This window comes from Mchenga conophoros, linkage group LG12 (assembly GCF_057382185.1).
Source record: "Mchenga conophoros isolate Kocher_MC1m ecotype Shallow Benthic linkage group LG12, M_conophoros_male_GT1.1, whole genome shotgun sequence".
NCBI classification, from domain to species: Eukaryota; Metazoa; Chordata; class Actinopteri; order Cichliformes; family Cichlidae; genus Mchenga; species Mchenga conophoros.
In genome coordinates, this window is record NC_140537.1 from 11,953,012 (window position 1) to 11,974,277 (window position 21,266).

A 21,266-nucleotide genomic window follows, 5' to 3' on the forward strand; every position below is an offset into this window, starting at 1 on the left:
CGAGAGGTGTGCATGTGTGATGCTGTATTTGTGCTGACATTCGCTCGTGTCATCAGAAAGCTAATAACCTTTATCGGCATTATTGCACATTGCCCCGAGACATTTTTCAAAAAGCCAGCTCACTGCATAAGCAACGGGTACATAAGGGTTTTTCCTAAGCCTCTATTTATTGAGATAGGTGTTCATTTTCTTACCCTGAGGAAGGACGGGAATCCAAGGCCATAATATCCAACAGCAAAATACTCGGGCTGCGGCCGCATCGCATGCATTATTTTCTCATAGAACTCAGCTTGCTTTTTCTGTAACACAAGCCAAACAAGATTGTAAATACAGTTCAAAGACAGTATTTTGAAATTAAACTAACAGCAGTTACAAAAATAAAACCATTTATAACAGTATTCAAAAAAAGAAATCACTGCAACAAAACTTTCATTATCTTTTACCTAATTTCAAGAAAAGACTTCTGAAGCACAAATATACAAAATGACTAACGCTGAGAGACTTTATAACTAGACTGCACATAATCAAATTAAACTCCACACTATCAGCAGACGCTGTCGGAGTGAAAATGAGCTCAGCAAAAGGTTACCGCACACACTCTCTTCTCTCCTTCCCAGAGAACCGGCTGCAGCCTCGAACGAGCTGGCACATAATTCTTGTCATCACGCTCATTTAAATTAGTATTAATGAGGCCATAAACAATGAGAGTCTGCACTTTATATCAGTTGTTTTCCCTATCTGTTTATGAAGGTGACTTTCTCTGAGGTTTCAGTAATCACAGTGCTTTATTTGCAGTACTCAATTCTAAAGCATCTCTTCTTACCAGTAGCTGGCTCAGCTCCATGAAGTCAAACATGTGGCTCTCGTGCATCTTGGCCAGCTGTTTGCCCAGCTCAATGGCCTTTTCCCACATCTGAGAAGACACATGCACCACTCGGTCATAAGAGGGACTACTGTAAACATAACACAAGGTATACTTCGCCATCTGGTTCCCCCTGCTGTTCTCGGTAAAAACCCCTACCTCACAGCTTCGGGGGATAACAGTTGATGCTTCATGCGCTAACTACTGAGAAGCCTAAACGCTGTCACAACTCAAGAGTCTTGTGGCTGGGTCTGTGTTTTTGTTGCTTTTGCAACTTCCTGAGAAGTTTGCCAATGTTGACTTACAGAACAGATATTCTCTGGAGTGGTTTAAGCCTCATGCTAAGACAACAGCTCACATGTAGAGCAGCTAATAATCACCTTGCCCTTGTCCAAGTAACATATAATATCCTGGAAGAGCCTCTCTTTCAGCTCCTGCTGGGTCCACACATGCTCCCCGTCTCCCCGAGGTATCAGATGAGCTGCGCAAGGTTTGTCGGACCACTGCGTTAAAGCAAATAACCATAAATAAGCATTCAGTTCACCATTTAGAAGCACACTTGAAAAAGATTAAACAGCTCAGACTTTAAAAAAAAGATCTCTCTGTCAAAAAAAAAAAAAAAAAAAAGGCTTTGATGTGTCAGAGACCTCCAGTAATTCGGCATGCAGCAGCAGAGTATAGGCTGCCTCTGTGTAGTTCTCACAGTCCAGGTGCAAATCTCGCAGCTTGTACAAGTACCTGTTACAAGAGCACAGCGGTTAGACACAGCTCGCCCATTAGCCTGCAAACCAATAGGCTTTACGTCTCAATCTGACACACCTAATGTAAATGTCCTCCCTCTTCTTCTCTTTGTAGAAATTCTGCAGGAAGGGAAAAAAAAAAAAAAAAAAAGAGGGAAAATTTGATGCTTTTTCTTTAAACATTTTCTTTCAAGCTATTTGCATAGGTGATTGCTTTATATTGCAAATAGCATTACACCTTTGGTTAATATAGGCAGAGGGCATACCAGCACATTGACGGTGCAGCTCATGCGGTGCTCGGGGCTCTCATCGTGTGTGATGGTGCGGTACGCCAGTAGATTCTCCAGCAGGCTGCTCAGCAGCAGAGCCAGCTCTTCTCCTGACTGGGACAGGTATCTGTGGCGTCTGCAGTGCTCCAATAATCTACACATACCCAACAAAACAAAAGTCATTTATAGACCACTCTTCAATTGTAAAGGTAAATTTCTAGTTCATCACTTTGCTAAAGCCCGACTTGCTTACAATTCTAACAGACTACCTCGCTCTTCTGGCTCCTTGAGAGCCGAATCAAAATACAATCAGAAAGGCCTTTGTATTATTTTTTGAAGCAATCCTATGCGAATCCCTTTTTGAGAAAGAATCAGTGCTTTTCATCAGTGCGGTGTACTCCTTAAACAGATTCGGGTAAAAGAAATCTTTGCTGTTTGATCTGCTCCTCTGGCTTACGTTTTCTCCAGCAGGACTTTGTACTGCTCATCCCCTCGGCCTCCCTCCACCTCTTGATCCAATTTTGTTATCAATTCATTTTCAAACTGCAAAGATGAAAAGAAAATTTAAAAAATAAATAAAGTAACCAAGGCCACCATCACACAAGCATCACAAATGTCATATTTAGCCAGGAGCAGCTTTCGCAGAATTCAAACAAAAACCACCAAAGTGGCGAACTTCTGAGGCAGATTTTCACCGTTTCAAACGTGTGTCCAGGGCTGAAGTTGTGCTCGCACTGCATCATATCAAAGAAGATTGGGATGGTGGCTTTCCTCAGTTCGGGCTCAGGCACTAATGTGACCTCCAGAATGGGTCCGACCATAGCTGGGATGAACTTCATTTTGTGGGGGCCTGAGGGACAACGAACATTATCACACAGAAACATCATAGTGTTATTTGAGGAGGCAATAAACCACATCTTCATTCTCAACAAAGAGAGGACAAATCTAATAATGTGGCAAACAAAACAACAACAAAATATGAAGCCGGACAATAAAAAAATATTGTCTTGTTATTCCCCTTGCATTACTTGCAGGGAATGAATACACAGTTCCACAAACTCTGTGATAACAGAAGCATTACCAGATGGTCCAGCACACTCACCGAGATTATACCACATATCTCTGATCTTAAATCCAATAGTCTTCCTCATGTCTCCGTATCTGCAGCAAAATTCAATCAAAGCGTTGTTAAAATATGCTCTACAACCACAACAAAAGTGGCATAAGAGGTGTGCAAATGGGAAATGATGACAAAATGCAGTCATTTGCATATGATTTAAATCTTATATTTAACTGCAGAAAGGAAAACAAAAAATAGAACAAATAATTATCAGACCACATCCTACCTCGTAGTACCATATCACCCATATAGAGCAGCTCACTTGCTTGCTAGAGTATTTAAAAGTAAAATGGGAGGCAGAGCCTTCAGCTTTCAGCCACCTCTTCAGCTTCCAGTTTGGATTCGGTAGATCATAAAGGGCCATCTGATTGCTGGGTCTGTATTACTGTATGGTCTGTACAATGTAAAGCACCTTTAGGCCACTGTTGCTATTATTTGCGCTATATCAATAAAATTGAATCAAAAACTCTCTTGTTCTTTTAGTTTGAGAAGCTGGCAGATAAGGACCTGTGAGGTATCTGTCAAACTCCTGTAGGTACTCTGTCTTCCCACTAAAACCAGTTTGTTTAAATGGAGTGGTACATACTGTTGAATTACCAGGATACCCTTTATTTCTTAGAACTTGAGAAGAACATTAGATTTCAATTTTTTTGGTCCATTTTAACACTATAATTTGACCCGCAGAGCCTGATTCTCCACCCGCTCCACTAACCAAATTTACCACTTCTTTAATCAATGCAACAGCGGACATAATAGGAATGGGGTTTTCAAATGATTAATCAGTCTTTTAATGTGATGAACTTGAGTTCGGTAGCACAATGTGCCACAGGAGAACAGAAGTAATGGTTGCTAACGAGGCCCAATGTATGCCTTTGTAGATACTCCATTAAAAAATTCATAAATGATTTATGATGAATTATTCCATTAATCATTATTTGCCATTTACAAGATTTCCAATCAATTTCAGGTTACATTAGAAGAAAACAAATGTGCTTTCAAAAATAAGGACTTTTCAAAACAAAAGTGATGCCAGTCTTTTTTTTCTTGTATTGTGTATTAAAAATAAAAATGAAAACACATTTATTCTTCAGCATTTAATATGCTTTTCTTCCATATTTAGCCAATTATAAAACGCACTCTATTTTTGTTTACATTCTACACAACGCACAATCTGTTTGTTATCTTTAATAACCTGTCTGATGAATAGTAAATGGTCTCACTTGTTCAGTATCTTGTTTCGTTTTTCTTGAGAGAAGGACTCCAGCTGCAGCGTCTTGTGAGTGAGAAACGCCACGGTCAAATGAAAGTAGTTATTCCACAGCTGCGAGGGGAAGCAGGGTTTTCAAATATTAATACCATAATTAACCGATTTCGAGTTTGTGTTTAATAAAGAATGTAACCTCTACTGAAGCAGGAGGAGGACGAGACTAACCTGGAGTTCAAAATGCGCCTTGTCCAGGAAAAACTTGTTAAGGACGTCTGAGTACAGGTTAATGGCCCTGAGGAAGACTCCCATCTGCACCAGGTTCATGACCATCCAGTCAGCGGGGAAGACATTTCCCATGAGGTCTTTAAACATGATGAATGTCTCCATGAGGAAGTCCTTGGGTCAAAAGTACAATAAAATCATTACTGCATGGGTTTACTCTCCAGCCCTTTAAAGAAATATAATAAAACCTGCCAAAAATTCACAGCACTGCAACTACACGTCAGTCAGGCATAATGGTCCCACGGCTTAATTAAGGCCCACGGACATCCTCATCATGCGTGCTTAATCCACTGCATGAAATGTCTAGAATCAATATTCTCTTAAGGAGCAGTAAGTGGCCTGGGTGGTTTAAAGCCCATTATTGATGAGATGCTTCAGGACAAGCTGTAGCCAAGAGGGGAGGAACCAAGACACTTACAATGATATCCTGTCTCGTCTTGAAGGTGCTGATGTAGTGGGAGTAATGCATGTCGTCCATTTGTTTGAGGATCGCCGTCATGCAGGCGAGATAGTGACCCTGCCACAAGAGAGAGACAGTCAAATATCTTTAAAGTAAAAAAAAAAAAGACACTTTCAGCACATATTTTACATATTCAGCTATATATATAGCCATTGTTCATGTCAGTGCCATTAATATTAAAACCAATGCTGACAATGTGGTTGTCAAGGACACATTTCAGCTGTAATATGAGTGTGTCTTACAATGAGAGGAGATGATCGGTCCATGCTGATGACAGTGCGATTAACCCTGCGAAGAAGCCTCTCCATTATCAGCTGAACATGCCCCCTGGTTGGACCCTGCGCAGACAGAACAGCTTCAGGCACCGTTACCAGCGACGTAGACGTGCTGTCACAGACTGACAGAATCCCTTTTTGTTAAACTGTTAACAGGGGCGCTTTCATTATTTTTGAAATACTCAGCTTTGACAGTATTTGTCCCCGTGGAGATGAATGAAATTCCCTTTGCGGTGTCCACAGTATTTAATTTTAAAATAGACACACACGCGCACATACACACATAAAATATAATAACTCAATCAATTAGTGGATTGATTCACTAATTCCAGTTGTCAAGCATTTCTGTATCAGAAACTGTCATGTCTGGATTTTAGTCATATTAGAGTAAAAATTCAAGAGAAAAATTGTGGTCGTCCACCCCCCCCATTTCTGACTAACAAGTAGTTGTGGCAACTAACTGCTCCTCAGGTGGTTGAGAGTGCAACAACCTCAACCTCTGTGTGACCTCTGGTTTCCTGGTGGAATCCGTCTCTAAACCATCACGGCCTGATTCGTGCTGACTGCAATCACTCTCAGACAAACTGGCGAAGGCTTGTAAATAATAGCAGACTGCTGCCGCACGTTCCAGCTAATCACAGTCATTCTGTTCCAATGAGTTCAGAGTTGGAACTCAACTCAACTGGTTGCCATCGGGTTGTATTCTGGTTATAATCCTTTATATAAGAGAGGCTACGTCATTTTGCAGTTGAATTGCTGTCCTGCAGCAATTATGTCCCTGTTTGTGGGGGAATGTCTGAAATCCTGTTACAAATCCACGTGGTTCTGGCTGGATTATGAATATGAATAGTTATTGTACATTTTGTGTACATGCAGAAGGCTCCAGATTTGTGATTTTTACCAGATTGCATGAAATTGACCACATTCAGTTGCAAACTAAATTAATCAGGATTAATTTATGCTTTCTGGCAATGGAAAGAAAACTTAGAAACAATTCAAAAATACAAACAAATGTGTACAACCTATAAGAGACTGCCAGCTCTAAGGTTTTTAGCGTTTTAATGGATTCAGCTCTAAATTTACTGACACCACGTTGTCAGCTTGGCTACATTTTTGACCACAAAGCTGAGTGTAAACTCAGCAGCAGTTTGCATATCACCAAGCTACACACGAAGCCTGCTCTCTCATCTAAACAGTAAAAAGATACTGCAGTGGGATTTGTTGAATTTATTGCTTTCTACTTTATTACTCTGTCATGCTTGTGCTGAATCATCCTTTGACATAGCTCTATTTTTGGAATTCGTGAATATGGGCAGGTCGCTGGTCTGTTGTGGTCTGCTGTTTTTCTTTAGGTATAAAATAAAAGGATGAAATAATTTAATGTGTATTTTTCATATTTATCAACGTTAGAAGGTAGGCTTCACACTAGTAAATGTAGGTTTGTGGATTATCCAGACAACCTATGTGGGAAGTGATGTGACTGCCATTTTTCTTCTCACTGGAGCATCAAAGAAGGCAATTCCATTCATCTCCGGTATAATAGGGTGGGGGGGGAGAGAGGAAAAGTCACTAGAGAGCAATATTTCAAAACCTAGGCAAGTAAAAGTCAAACTGGGATAACTAGATGTTCCACTTAACCATCCATCCATCCATTTTGAACAGCTTATCTTGGATAAGCACAACAGTGGCAGCAGGGTAAGCAGAGCAGCCAAGACATTCCTATCCTTAACTACATCCTCCAGCTTCTCCAGAGGATCGCAGACTCCTCCAGGTTAGATGAGATCTATAATCCCTCCAGCATGCTATGGGTCTGCCTAAGGCTTTTTTCTCCAGTTAAAAGTACTAAGATAAAATCTAAAAATAGGCTCAATTCAATCCAACTGGCTCCTTGTGATGGTAAAGAGTAGCAGTTTTTCTTTGTGATCCCCATGGATACCTAAGCTCTTTACGCTCTCTGTGGATAAATTGAATTTTGGCAGCTCGTATCGACCACCTCATTTCTGACGAGATAATTCCTACGGTAATTTGGACGTGAACCAGTAATTGCCTCACCACGTCTTTGCGGTCCAGGTTGTCCAGCACTGTGCTGAGCAGCTGGACGCAGGCCTCGTAGTCTGGTTTAGTCGAGTGGTCGTCCAGCTGCCCACTCAGCTGATCGGTAACAAGCGGCAGAAGCACATCTCGACACTCTGAGGGAACACGGCACATTTCCCGTTAATGGATCTAACCTAATAAACTTGTACGCAAGTGTAAAAGTTGTTTTTCCTCTTTCATCTCGTACGAAATGTCATCACAGGCTTTTTTTTTTGAGCCTCAAGGACTCCTACCTGGCTGCCTGAAAAGGTCACTCTCCACCATTTTACACATGCAACCAAGCTTCTGACGCACGAGCTGAGAGTCGGGAATGCTCTCGATGAACTTCGCGAGGAGAACGCTGAAAGAAAAAGAGGCAAAAGAGCAGCTGTGACAATTTTAATGCTATTCACATTTCACATCCAGTAATTATAGTCACAGAGGACTAATGAGCCGCACACACGACGGGTTGATTTTACTGCGGCAAGAATTGAGGAAAAACGCCTCCTTTGCTCAGAAGTAAATATGACAATTTGCACGTAGACAGGCAATTATCATTTCCCGCTGTGCAAACTCTCTGGAGAGTTACCTGAGCTCCACAGGATCAAACACAGTCTGGATGTCATTAATGATGCTGGGGAGGTATTTCAATATAGCCCCCTGAAAAAAAGAAAAGAATCAGGTCTCATCAGGCTGAAGACGATTTTTATTCTCTAGTCAAACAAGCTTTTTAACTGAGCTTGTTCCTCACCTCATCGAGCCCGCCAGCAAAGAGCTCACATTATTTTGCAGTTAATTTGTACAGCTTCCTCCATAACTTGTGTACAACAGTGTAACACATTTTTCACAGCTGGATTGCTGCAGTTATTGAACAGCAGCAGCAGAAAAACAGAGACCAAAAACCAAAATAATATCTTCATAAAGTCTGACCAGCTGCATTTTAGTTCCATTGTAAAGCTAGACAAATGGCTTTTTGGTTAAAAATAAATAAATAAATACAATTATAAAATGCTTCCACATGATATATTTAGTTCCTAAACACACAAACACCTTCAATGTACCTTTATCTTTACTCCCTCATCCAGCGGTCTGTCCATGAGAGAGTTGAAAGAGAGGAAGAGGGTGCGGATGGAGTTGAAGAAAGCGTCTCCGTCCTCGCTGTTCCCATAGAACCTGCAGTAAAAACACCACCATTAAAACACAAGAAGTCACCCTCCGAATGATGGAAATGCTGAGTGGATTCTTGTGTTGCAGTGCTTCTCACACCTGAGATAGAGGACTCGGGACTGTACAATAAACCTGAACAGGTACTTGAGAGCTTTGAGTGCAGCATAGAGTCTCTCAGTCAGGCCAGGCTCTTCAGCATGGCCCACATAGTAGTTAAGCACCCCGGTTAGCTTCCTGAGAAAGTGAATCAGTTAGACATTAAGGTCTAAGGGGGTAATTATGGTGTGGGAGGAGAAGAAGAGCTGAAAGAATTAAGAATAAACAGCACAAGCTATTAAAAGTATAAATATAGAACGGGGACTCACACGTAAGCCAAGGTGGCGCTGAAGTGCTTGTTGATGTAGGTTTCCAAGACGGGGTTAAAGTGCTGGAATTTGATGTCGCCAATAAGAGTAATTATAAATACCTGGATAAAAGCAAAAGGAACAAGGAGGAAATAAAACTAAAGTCTGTGCAGATTAAAACAGTTCATAAAGGTTATCATTTTATGTAAATGAAAAGTTGTTCACTCCTCTAACGTTATAGAAAGGCTGTATCAAGTAGGCGCTAATGCAAACAGAGCATCACACAGTCACTACTTCACACGAAGTGCCAGGTTTTGGTAAAAAAGTATTAGTTCAAACAATCGGAAAAACATCAAGAGGCAAATGCGCTCAAAGCTGCTATGAATGGCCATATTTCATAAAGTCTGCCATCACAGACAAGAGGGAGGCATGATATGATTTAAATATAGAGATGACAACACACATTTTCATACAGCGCGTCCTAGAAGGCATTCACAGCGTTCCACTTAGCTGTTTGCACGAGAAGTGCCAGATTCAGTTATGTTACAAACGGAAGAAAACAGAGAGACAAGAAAGTTTTAACCCCGATTACTCTGTCACCATCGCACAGCCTGGGTGTGAAAGTCAGATTGCTGCTTTCAGGAGTCATAGTAATAATAAACAGTGGGTTCTTGCCAACCTTGGCATAAAAAAAAGAAAGTGTGTGTGTGTTTGCGGGGGTAGGGATCAATCATCTCACAAGCAGTTCTGATGGACTACACTGGAGCATTAAACGTGTTCAAAAGCCAAAAACACTGGGTGGCTTTTAAGAAGCAGGCACAGGAACTGCATTTATCATCAAGGCTGGTGATCGCAGCAACTTTCGCACAATTTTTGTAAATTTCAGAATGAATTTAAATTTGGGAAGGAAAAAAAATTCTAAACTTGTGAAATCAGTTCAGTTTTATTATTATGACTCATTTTCATCCCTGTGAACTGATTCAGCCTGAGAGAACCCAAACTGAAACTCAACAGTAGGATTTAACACATACTGACACTGGCTGCTGTTGCATGTAAACTTTTTTTTTTTGTCAGCTGTCTTTGATGTGTTTTGATCAGCTGACTGAAAATGGGCATATATACTGTACAGTTTGTTCACTGCAACAACAACAGTGCCTGTCATTGGGTAGCCAGAGGACATTGACAGGAAGAGCTCAGCAAGACACTAATCAGGTTAAATCATTTACATTTGATTTGTTGTTTATACTGATGGGATTATGAAAAGGTTTGTTCCACACCCCTGCAATTAAGCAATGGGTTGATCCCAATTATGGAGTGTTTTAATTGTGTTTGGGCTTTTAAACTGATGAGAATCCTAATATTAGGCTATATGCAATTGTAGCTCCTGTGACTAACCAAGGCATTAAACACCGGAGTGTCAAAGGTGTCCTTTTCTGAGGTTTCCATCATGATGTTGAACAGGGCATCGAGAGTGTCCTGGAGGAACTGTGGATTAAACAAAAACCTGTTACAACAATGCCATTAAATACAGTGTTCTAAAACACTCTAGATAATTTTTGTGCATACTTTAACTATCTCGCTTCCTTCCACCTCCATGAGTCTTTGCAAAATCTGGTCAAGATCCTCAGTGTTAGACCTCCAGTTCAAAAGGCCGAGTAGATCCACTAAAGGAGAAAGGGGAGAAAACAAATGAACACACAAAAAGCAGCAGGAGCAACGTCTCCTCTGTTGCCACATCACTTAATGTAATCCACATTAAAAGGCAGAAATTTCAGCATTAATTGAATCAGAAATGCATCAGACAGCATCAACACATCAGCAAAATATTGGCAACACGGATCACTTTAATTAATTTCAAAGCCATCAGCAGGGAGGTCAAATGACAGTATGCTTAGCTATCCATCAACAAAGCTGTTTCATTTCTTAAAACACCACTTGTGACAGGACATCTTTTCATTATGACAGGCTGGAAGGGTGGCAGAAAAAATAAGAGATGAGCCAGATGGTACCATTCTGAGTGAGTTTAGTGGAGCAGGTGAGTGTGGAAAGCTGGAAGCTGTCCTTAGTCACAGGAATGACTCCTGAATGGTGGAACGGCTTTCCCGTTTGCTTCTCCTTCTCCTCCACTTCCGCCCAGGTTGCTGGCAAGGTGAGATAAACCTTAGCATCCTCTGCTTTTTTCACGTCAACCTAGGAAAAGTCAGAAACTAGGGAATGAATCATGAGGTTTCACTGATCAATGGAAATCTAATTTCATATTTATTGACTCTGGAGAGATTCATGAATAATCCATCTACCCATTGTCAGCTATTCAAGACAGGCTTTTTGCATAATTAGATAAAAGCAATAAACATTCTCTTGCTTATCTTAAAGCTCAATGAATTACCTTTAACACAGCATAAATATGTGAAAAGCATCCTGTCCTATACATCATTCCGCAACAATACCTTATAGACGATAAGATCGTGTCTGCCATCTCTCAGCGTGGTTCCGTCTCCTCTCATAAGCCGGACGAAGGCCATGCCAAAGGGCTTCTCTGACTTGTCCCTAGCTGAAGGGCACATAGGAGCATAAAGATGGGAACTCATCCAAGAACACTCACACTAGCTGTGTTTAACATGGTGGCAGCATTACACGTGGGTGTTTGTCATACAAATAAGGCACAGTCACTCACAGTCCTGGGAGGATCTGTGTCTAAACATCACCCTCAAGTGGCAGCGGCACACGTCTTCAATGGGAATCGTCACCTTGCAAGGACAAGGAAAAAAAAGGTACTGGAATTAGGAAATGTGCTAATACAGGATTATGCATATGGAACAAATGCAGTTGGGAGATTTACATATAGCGCATTCAACCAATGCAGTCCCAACAGATTATTGTATAAATTGAGCCACAGCAAATCCATTTTGAAAAGAAATCTCATTAGATAACATGACGGCACAGAGCTGCTCATGTGGGTGCTTGCTGTGAGCTTACCTTCGCTGTTTCATTCCAACAAGGCTGCTTCACCTGGTAGTAAATGACAGACTTGTACTCCGTTATGCCATCATAACCGGCTCCAGGGAATATGGCTTTCTAAAGACATTAAAGGAAGAGATTAGTTTACATGACAGGAACATCTTCAATGTTCTTTCTGCTGTTTTCAATTGTCTCTAACTTTTTTCTTTTTTGGTTAAAGTACAGCAAAGCACATAAATTGCTACATGTAATCAATACAGAGTTACAAAATGTCAGTTATCAGTTAGATAATGATGCAGCAATACGGATGGTCTCCCACCAAAGGATTTTAAGAAACAATTTAGCTTGAATAATTTGGTAGATCCCTCCTTCACATCATCCACTGCCGCTTATCTGAGTTTGGGTCATAGTTGAAGCCCCAACTTCCCTCACCCAAGCCACCTCTTCCAGCTCATCTCAAGGGACACAGAGTTGTTTCCAATCCAGCTGAGAGATATAATTTCTCTGTTGAGTCCTAGCTCTGCCCTGGGGCCTCCTCCTATTAGGACTTGCCCGAAACTAGTTGGTTTCCAAGAGGCATCCTAATCAGATGCCTAATCCACCTCAACTGGCTCCTTTCAATGTCAAGGAGCAGCAGTTCTACTCCAAGTCCCTCTCAAATGACTGAACTCTAACCCTATCACTTCAGGGAGAACCCTGCTACCCTTTGAAGCAAACTCATTTATCTGCAACCTAATTTTTTCAGTCACTACCCAGAGCTCATGACCAGAGGTGAGGGTAGCAACTTAGATTGGCCAATAAGTCGTCTGCTTTGCTTTAACAACAGATTATTACAATGTCTGCTTCACTGAGGACGTGGCGCCAATCTGTTTGTCAATCTCATGCTACACTCTCCCATCACTTTTGAACAAGACAGCAAGTGACTCAAATCCTCCATTTGGGGTAGTAATTCATCCTGGTCTAGGAGTGAGCACTCCACCCTATTTTGAGTGGCCTCAGACTTTGAAGGTGTTGATTCTCATTCCAACAGTCCCACACTTTGCTGCTAGTTATGAAGTTATCATGGATATCATTGGATTGGAAAGACAAGTCTCATTCTGGAGACACTCATATGGATCTTAAAAAGCTGCAGGTATTTATTAAACCAATGGGAAGAATTCTGCAAATAGCTGGAAGCAACAAAGCAAGCTTCAACTCCAAATTATGTTTTACAAAATCCACAATAGGGCATATTTATTGGTGAATCTCATCAATAATCTCTAACAGAGAGGTATGGGGCAACTTGAGTAAGTGAACTGTGCTTTCCAGTTTTTATAGACTAGTGTTTACTAAACAGAAAAAAAACAGAACTTCTGATTGTTGATAAGTGAAATAGAACACTTTTCTATCTTTAGGGCTGTCCACAACCACATGTATACTGTCACAATTATATGACTTATATAAAGATGCCATTCAGTAAGCTGCATTAAGATCAAATTAAATTACATTTTTTTTAAATGTCATTCACTGGTCTATTTTACCTCCATGGGATTGCCTTCATCATCGTGCACACTCAGTATGACCTCTACATTTTTGGGGGTCTTCTTTTTACCACGGTCAAATTCTCCTTGTAGCAAGGTTACATAAATATCATTCCTCACGTTTCCTGGATGAGGGATAACAGACGATCAGAAGGTTGTGTTGAGAAATTTTAAAAAAGCCCCTCACAGCTTCGTGAGCAATTAAAATGAGCATGACCGTCGTGAGAACTGCCCATCAACAAAGGCTTTAATTCACCAGGGAGGATGATTTCTGGAAAGCCCATTTTCCTGACGATAGCGGTGCTGCGGTCCACAAAGTGGGGGTAGTCCTTTCTGACTTGGGCAAGGTCCCCTGGGAGAAGCTTCATGGTCACAAACAGCCCTGCCAGCAAACATGTAAAGAAATTCAATGAGGCAGACTGCACCTTGCAGACCCCTCACACATCAATTATTTTCCTCAAAGCAAAAAAAAAGGTCAATTTAGAGCAACCCTCTAAAATCACAGGGGAACACACTGTCTGTGAGCACTTCATTTTACCCTGGCCTTTGTGATTGACCTCCCGCGTGGCAATGACTTTGTTGAAGACAGCTGTGAGGGGCTCATTCTCTCCTATGACTCGAGAAGGGATGCGCGGAGACATGATGAGCTGCCTCTGACGGATGTAGGTTTCCATAGCTATCCTAAGAAGGAAATATAGAGGTGACAATACAATGAAAGTAAAAAAAAAAAAAAGAATCAACTGCCAGCATCTTTGACAGGTGACAAACAAATGGACGGAAGAGCTGCGAAGGCACTGTGAGGCTTTCTGGAGTTTTTGACAACACGCACCATCTCTCCCAGATCCCTGCTGCTCTGCTCGAGTGACTACAGCAGAGAAAATCTGCTTAAAATACTAGCACTACTCTAACTTTTAATAAGACAAACACCAATGTGTATAAATTTGAAATCTCTTTATAGATTTCCAAAAAAAGAATCGATCAGTTTTGATCTTTAAAGTACTTTAAAGCCCTTGACCACATTTTTAGTTTACAGTTACACTACTATGGAAGTACTCAGCGAGGTTAGCCAAACATCTTTGTATCAGAAAACAGAATTACACAGTGCCGACGCTGTAATTACACAGAAGGGAATAATCACAAAACTCTATTGTAGTGGTTTAGTAACAAGGAACAAGGAAAGCAGAAACGTGTCAGCTAAGGTTTCACTGTCAGGTTTCTGTGTGCTGCAAAAGCATATATCACATTAAATCAATGAAATGTTGTGTTTTTACTCTTCTACAATGTTGGATTAGCTTTCAGTTCTCCAACACCATGCTATGGCTAGTCTGCTCTACCTGTGACTGCAGGTTAACACAGCAGATCGGGGTGTTAATCAAGGGCCAAAATAGGCCCAGCAAAAGGTCCCAGCTGGTCCACTGGATGGCTTTTTAAGGTGTAAAATTAGCAGAGAAAGAAAATCAATGGGTTTTTTTTGTTTTTTTGGAGGGGTTACTTTATTTTGCACCACAAAGCATGGTGTTACAGGCTGTTAAGGACGAGTCGCATCACGAGAGCTGTTGTCCAAACCATTAATTTAATCTGAGACAGAGGTCTGAATCATCATCACTTTTACAGCCTTCTTGCCGACAAAGACATCACCCAAGGCTTTTACATAATGATATTAGACTAAGACAGTTAAGCCGACACACTGTGCTGACAGCAAACTGAATGTAGAAAAACTGAGACGTGTTGTTGTAACTGCATTTTTCTTGCAGCATCTCATGCTGTTTTGTAAATGGAAAGTTTATTAAATATGAACGTTTATGTATCTATGAACGTTTTTTTTTTTTTTTATATGTTAGGTTATTATTTAGTTATTCTACTTCACCAGACCAGCTCAGATTAAACTGGGCAATGTGTGTCCCAAGATGTAAGGTGAACTCTAGAGTTTGCTACAGACAGCTTGCCAAAACTGGTGATCTCAATCGGTTCCATCTCACAGCCTTTCACCACGTTCAATGCTCAGGAGAAAAATGTAACAGTGTCTCGTTGTAGTTATTTATTTATTTATTTTTATCTTGTGTTCAATTAAAAATTTACTTACCCTGGTCTATTTATATTTACCTAATTGTTCATACAGTGCGAAAACATTTACTCTGTTAATGAAATGAAAAAAAAAATCATTAACCTGTCAAGGCTGGAAAGCTTAAAACGCTCAGCGGTGCAATCTTTCCTTTGTATATGTCCAAACAAAAACTAATATTTATCTGAAGGCTTGCATATTTCCTGTCAGATACAAAGCACATAGGGCCAAAGTCTTTCAAGATAAGAAGGATGCCACGAATTGAAAATTTAAATCAGTATTATTTTTTGGTCTCTACCTTCTCAAAAAGACAGAGTGATCTGTTCTAGAGTGAAAAGAAAAGAAAAACTGAGGTTAAAACTTGGTAAAATTTGTACAGAAGCCAGAAATGAGTCGAGATATTTTTGGCTCTCTTCCATCTACGATCCCTGTGAACATATGACTGTCATTGTTTATCTCCCCCCTCCCCCTCCAGTTTGTAGGTGCCCTAAAAACATGATCTTGAAGCTTCTCTTTCATTTAGAACTGCAAAAAGTGTTTTGTCCTTGAAATACAGTGTAGGAAAAGTCGAACTGCAGCCTTGGAAAAAGAAAAAAAAAGCAAACGTAATGGAACACAGTTGGCAGTAAGTATAACTCGAGAGCTATTCATGTTCTTATGAATTATTTGTGCTCAATTGAGTTGCGTTACAAAACAAGACCGAGCCTGTAAACAGCAAAAATATGACAACATTAGAGGACTCACTGCTGAAAGGGGATGAAATGCTGTTTGTCCTCGTCATCTATTTTGCCGTGGGCAATGTCTGTTATGTCCATAACTGCAATGACAAACACATTGACACATTCACAGTAAGGATGCAGACTGAAAAAGACGAGCTAATTAACTAGATTTGACAGCGTTTTCTAGTAAATGCCAAAACGACAGCAAAATGGGAATCACCTTTTTTCTGTTTTATTTTTTAAAGAGCTCGGAAAGTTAATTAACTTATAAGTCTGGAAAGTGTATTTTCCACGTCTGAAAAAGAAGCCGAGCCAGGTGTTGGATCTCGCTCACCTGTTGCCTGGCGCAGCAGAAAGCCAGCTTAGTAAGATATATTGAGCGGTCTTGATCTTGCCTTTGAATTGTTCATTTCACCCGGATCTTTTCCTAGAATGCTTTTTTTTTTTTAAACGCTTTTTCCCTGGCTAAGAATAATATGACTTCTGAGTTGAATGTTCATTCTGACTCCGGTTTCAGTCCATTTGCTGGAACACCAGAGGAAAACCATTTCCCATCAAATCCACTAATCATCTGGCCGAAAACAAAAAGACAGTTGCTAAACCAATTTTCCTCCGACTGCCTTGCCAAGGCAGAGTGAAGGCATTTTCTAGGTCAGGAAGCAGGTGTTCCCATTTCGTTTCGACACATGGATCTTTCATTTCTCCACCTCAACAAAACTATTCATGCATCTGTACCACGAGAGAGGGCTAGCTTTTTCTTTTTTTCCTTCTTAAATTGAACTTTTATACTGCTCTTACAAATATTAGGACATAAAAAAGTCCCTCACCGGCCACACCAAACGGTCTCCTAAGTCCGCCTGTTTGTTTCTTGCCCTCTTTCAGCTCCATGCTGCCCACTCTGATGATCTGGCACACCAGGAAGAGTCGCTGCCTCATCAAGTCAGTGCTGCTCAGGTCCTGGACACAGAAGACACACAAAAGATTATTTATTATGGCACTGCGAGAGATAAGGTGCATTAGGTACAAAAGGCAGTGACTCTACTTGCCAGTCATTGTGTACACACACAGGGCTGGAGCTGAGGACCAGATGGAAAATATTTCCATGATAAAGGAGTGGAGTAAAAGCTTTAAACACATCGCCTTCCCAGCATGTTTATATGCTTATTTTTCTCAAGGTTTTTACTTTTCAAAGGACCATCCACTTGTGTGCTTTGCTATAATCTTAAACTGTACACCTTGATTAATGTGGCTTTATCACACTCCAAACCACTAGCTCCTGATGGCACACATGGAGGTTAACACAGTGACTTGATTACAGAGCACCGCTTATTAACTTAAGCAGAAGCAACATAATGGAGGCGAATGCATTCAAATTTTCAATGATGTGCTGTGAGTGAGCCATTCAGTGAAACTTTTAGTAAATTAGGAGCAATCCAGACGCTAATTGTCTTCTTTGTCACAGACTTCAGGCGGCGCTTGGATTGTTTAAATCTGAAAGAGAGGGAACGCACTGTGGTGGGTAGGGATTTGGTTACCGTGAATAGCGCTGGCAGGTTGTTGAGTTTTTCAATTTCTTTAGGCATTCCCGTACTGGCCCAGCGCACCAGGAAGTTCTCACTGCAAGAATTTAAATAAAAGTCACAGTTAGAGACGGCGTTATCTGAAACCAAAGCCAGTGATGTAAAAGCAGCATTATTTTATGTCTCACCCAATAAAATCCAAAAGTTTCCAGAAAAAAATTTCAAGTGTCTGCATATTTTAAATGCCATAATTATAAGAGCCTAGATATCCCTGTAGGCCTTACCAAACATAGGAGGATGCAGCCATCCTAAAAGAATCATCACCAGCCGGTCATTATTGGTATTTCTGTCAGGACCATTTTAGTCAAAACAAGACTGATTCCATCTGCAGTAAATTATATTTGGCGGTACATCCCTGTTCTGGGACCTCCCCGAGAGCACACATCCCTGCATTTCCATGCACAAATATGGAAAAATGCAGGTTGGACAGCAGCGAGACACCCCCACAGAACAGAGCATCCCATAACAATGCACATGACATCAAAGCTGCATCTACACAGGAAGTGATTTGCAGCAACGTGGTGACCATAGAAAGCCAATGTCATTCAGGGTGGCTTTAAGCAATGCTGTCAACACGAAGCAGGTGGGTCATCTCCGTGGCAAGCCAGTGAAGTGAATACTAATAAGAATGCAGAATAACAGAATAGACCAGCATCACGGAACATGACATCCGAGCGGCATTGAGGAGAGTTAACACAAGGAAAGAGGCGGGACCAGACGGCATCACCGGCCGTCTGCTACGCTGCTGTGCTGACCAGCTAGCAGGTGTGTTCACTTACATCTTCAACGAGTCCCTGGCGAAGTCTGTGGTCCCCACATGCTTCAAAAGATCCACCATCATCCCTGTGCCCAAGAACAGCAAACCCTCATCCCTGAACGATTACCGGCCAGTTGCACTGACCTCGGTAGTAATGAAGGTGTTTGAGAGGCTGCTGAAGAACATCATCTCCTCCTCCATCCCAAACACCACAGATCCGATGCAGTTCGCCTACAGATCCAACAGATCCACAGAGGATGCCATCGCCCACGTCCTACACACCACTCTCAGCCACGTGGACAAGAAACAGGGTAACTATGTGCGAATGCTGTTTGTTGATTATAGTTCAGCGTTTAACACAATAGTGCCCTGCAGACTGTTCACAAAGCTGAGGGATCTGGGACTTAACAGCCGTCTGTGTGCATGGGTGTTGGACTTCCTCACTGGCAGAACTCAGGTGGTGAGGGTGGGTAGATGCGTCTCTAACAGCATCACCATCAACACAGGAGCACCTCAGGGATGTGTCCTCTCGCCACTGCTCTACTCCCTCTACACTTCAGACTAGACTATGTGGCCACCCATGGCTCCAACACCATTGTGAACTTTGCTGATGACACAGTGGTGTTGGGTGCCATCTCCAACAACGATGAGGCGGCCTACATGGATGAAGTGAAGAATCTGGCATCATGGTGCCAGGACAACCACCTCCAGCTGAACGTCAGCAAGACCAAGGAGCTGGTGGTGGACTTCAGAAGGGGTCAGCACAGAGACTACAAGCCCATTATCATCAATAGAGCTCCAGTGGAGAGGGTGCAGTCCTTCAAGTGTCTTGGTGTCCACATCTCCTCAGACCTGACATGGGCTGCCCACATTCAGGTCCAGGCTAGGCAGCGCCTGTATCACCTACGACAACTGAGGAAGTTCAGGGTCTCTCCAAAGATCCTCAGGATTTTCTATACAGGTGCTGTGGAGAGCATCCTCACACAGAACATGACATCGTGGTTTGGGAACAGCTGTGTGAAGGACCAAAAAGCTCTCCAGAGAGTGATCCGTACAGCAGAACACTGCTGCAGGATTGCTCTCCCCCCGCTTCAGGACACCTACACCAGGAGATGCCGGACTAGAGCAGCGCAGATACTGAAGGACCCGTCCCATCCTGGCAACAAACTGTTCCAACTTCTGCAATCTGGTAGAAGGTGAACCTTGAATACTGAAGAGTGATGCATGACAGGCTACATTTTAGGACTATCTAGGCAACCGGAATTTCAACTAGCAACCAACTGTGAAGTTCAATGCGATGCTTAACATTCAAATCACTCCGTGTGTGACGGCAGCTTCAGTGAGACAAAGCACGAGTAGCATGAAACGATGGAGGTGGGTTGTAAAGCAACTTGCAGAAACAGCAATAAGAGCTTGCAGGCCAGCAGCTTAAACAGCAAACCACGAATAATATCTGCCAGCCATCTGCTGATGTAGTGAGGCACTGAGGTCAGCTGGTCAGCCTGGGTTTTCTCGCCAAGTCTGACTTCTTTCAGCTTTAGCCCTGCCAGATCTAAAGCTATTTGTTGCACTTAAAATGTTCCATCTACAAGATCTCAACGTCTGAGCGTAAAGTGAAAACAGTGTCATTTCCACTCGTTGCGTTTGTACGTGGTGGGTCAGATATGAGCATCGGCAGTATGACTGTTTCGAGGTTTTGCACCACTAATTTGTCTAACATTCAGTTAGCAAAATGTTTACTTTTTAAAGGTTGCTTTAATCACTTCCATTATTTATGCGGGTATAATGTCTAACAGCAAATAGAGACGGTAGTTTTCTACACCAGCAAGCAGATGAATGCCTAACAACGATCAGCCTTGAGTGCTAATTTAAAGCAGAGCTGTGCTGAGTTATTTGACGATAATGCACAACCTCCAGCCATTATTACATTTGTTTTCCCCATTGCATTACATAAATAATTGCAATTCCTAATTTTTCACTTTAGCAGTTGTAGTATTGCGAGCCATTAATACTTCTTTAAAAGTTTTCTGATCAATTATATAAACATTGTGAACATTTCTATAGACTTTTAGAGGCATAGACGAGCGCAAACTATCGAACGGCAAACTTGTTTAGTTGTCGAGTTAAGAGAAAAAAACAAAAAACAAAAAAAACAAGCTAACCTGATGAATTCAGACTGATCCGGGTCATACAGAGACATTAGCAGCTCGGCATCTTCTCCAATGTTACACACAAAGTTTTTCAAGTTCATGAACAAGCTGTAGGTGTGCACTGTACTGAAAAGAGTCTGACGCCTCATTTCCAGGTTCTGTAGCCGTGTCTGGATGAAAACAAGGCCGGAAACAGTGAGTGGACAACAACATTAAATGAAACTGACAGCCAGTGATAGTATCAACAAATCGGAACTGTGCCTTCTCCTCTTGTATCCTGTCATCAACGCTGCGGGAGGCGGTCTCATGGGCCCGGAACAGGCTGACCGTACTAGTCCTGTCAGGATTCAGCATGTTTCCCGCTTCATCCCGCACCACCAGGTCCAGACCCAGAATCCTGAGCAAGCCAGAGGATCAACACAGCATCAAATAAGTTTACAGAAGCAATTTTAAAAGGCTCACCCATACAACCTGAGGAGATTTTACAACAATAATAGTTCCTAAAGGAAAAAAAAAAAAAAAAAAAGGATTCATACCGGTTTCCATAATCAATCTTTGCTGTGACTTTCTTTTTGAGCTCTACAAGGTCATCCTTGGGCAGCGTTCCTGACACTATCTGAGATCGATATTCGATGAGGCTGTAGGCCATCTGCTGCACAGTCCTGAACAAAATTGTCTTGTTCTCCTGCCAGTTAAACAGGTTTTATTATAAGTAATACCT

General features: G+C 41.6%; 1 protein-coding gene across 5 annotated transcripts in view; it reads right to left on the reverse strand.

Annotated features, from left to right (window-relative positions):
- The window catches only part of dock5 (dedicator of cytokinesis 5), a 39,269-nt gene that overhangs the window by 9,141 nt on the left and 8,862 nt on the right, over positions 1-21,266 (reverse strand). For all 5 annotated transcript variants that reach the window (XM_085293705.1, XM_085293704.1, XM_085293703.1 and 2 more), the window contains 34 exons: positions 21,082-21,230; positions 20,807-20,942; positions 20,558-20,715; positions 17,594-17,675; positions 16,886-17,015; positions 16,084-16,156; positions 13,816-13,958; positions 13,534-13,659; positions 13,278-13,402; positions 11,776-11,874; positions 11,474-11,546; positions 11,247-11,350; positions 10,809-10,989; positions 10,366-10,463; positions 10,195-10,284; positions 8,821-8,921; positions 8,555-8,689; positions 8,350-8,461; positions 7,878-7,948; positions 7,543-7,649; positions 7,268-7,404; positions 5,183-5,278; positions 4,899-4,997; positions 4,424-4,594; positions 4,212-4,312; positions 2,974-3,032; positions 2,567-2,721; positions 2,329-2,414; positions 1,869-2,025; positions 1,682-1,722; positions 1,510-1,600; positions 1,243-1,365; positions 824-913; positions 195-299 (listed from right to left, as the gene is read on the reverse strand). In XM_085293705.1, coding sequence (XP_085149831.1) covers positions 195-299; positions 824-913; positions 1,243-1,365; positions 1,510-1,600; positions 1,682-1,722; positions 1,869-2,025; positions 2,329-2,414; positions 2,567-2,721; positions 2,974-3,032; positions 4,212-4,312; positions 4,424-4,594; positions 4,899-4,997; positions 5,183-5,278; positions 7,268-7,404; positions 7,543-7,649; positions 7,878-7,948; positions 8,350-8,461; positions 8,555-8,689; positions 8,821-8,921; positions 10,195-10,284; positions 10,366-10,463; positions 10,809-10,989; positions 11,247-11,350; positions 11,474-11,546; positions 11,776-11,874; positions 13,278-13,402; positions 13,534-13,659; positions 13,816-13,958; positions 16,084-16,156; positions 16,886-17,015; positions 17,594-17,675; positions 20,558-20,715; positions 20,807-20,942; positions 21,082-21,230 — 3,804 coding nt within the window. The remainder of the gene's footprint in view (positions 1-194; positions 300-823; positions 914-1,242; positions 1,366-1,509; positions 1,601-1,681; positions 1,723-1,868; positions 2,026-2,328; positions 2,415-2,566; positions 2,722-2,973; positions 3,033-4,211; positions 4,313-4,423; positions 4,595-4,898; positions 4,998-5,182; positions 5,279-7,267; positions 7,405-7,542; positions 7,650-7,877; positions 7,949-8,349; positions 8,462-8,554; positions 8,690-8,820; positions 8,922-10,194; positions 10,285-10,365; positions 10,464-10,808; positions 10,990-11,246; positions 11,351-11,473; positions 11,547-11,775; positions 11,875-13,277; positions 13,403-13,533; positions 13,660-13,815; positions 13,959-16,083; positions 16,157-16,885; positions 17,016-17,593; positions 17,676-20,557; positions 20,716-20,806; positions 20,943-21,081; positions 21,231-21,266) is intronic.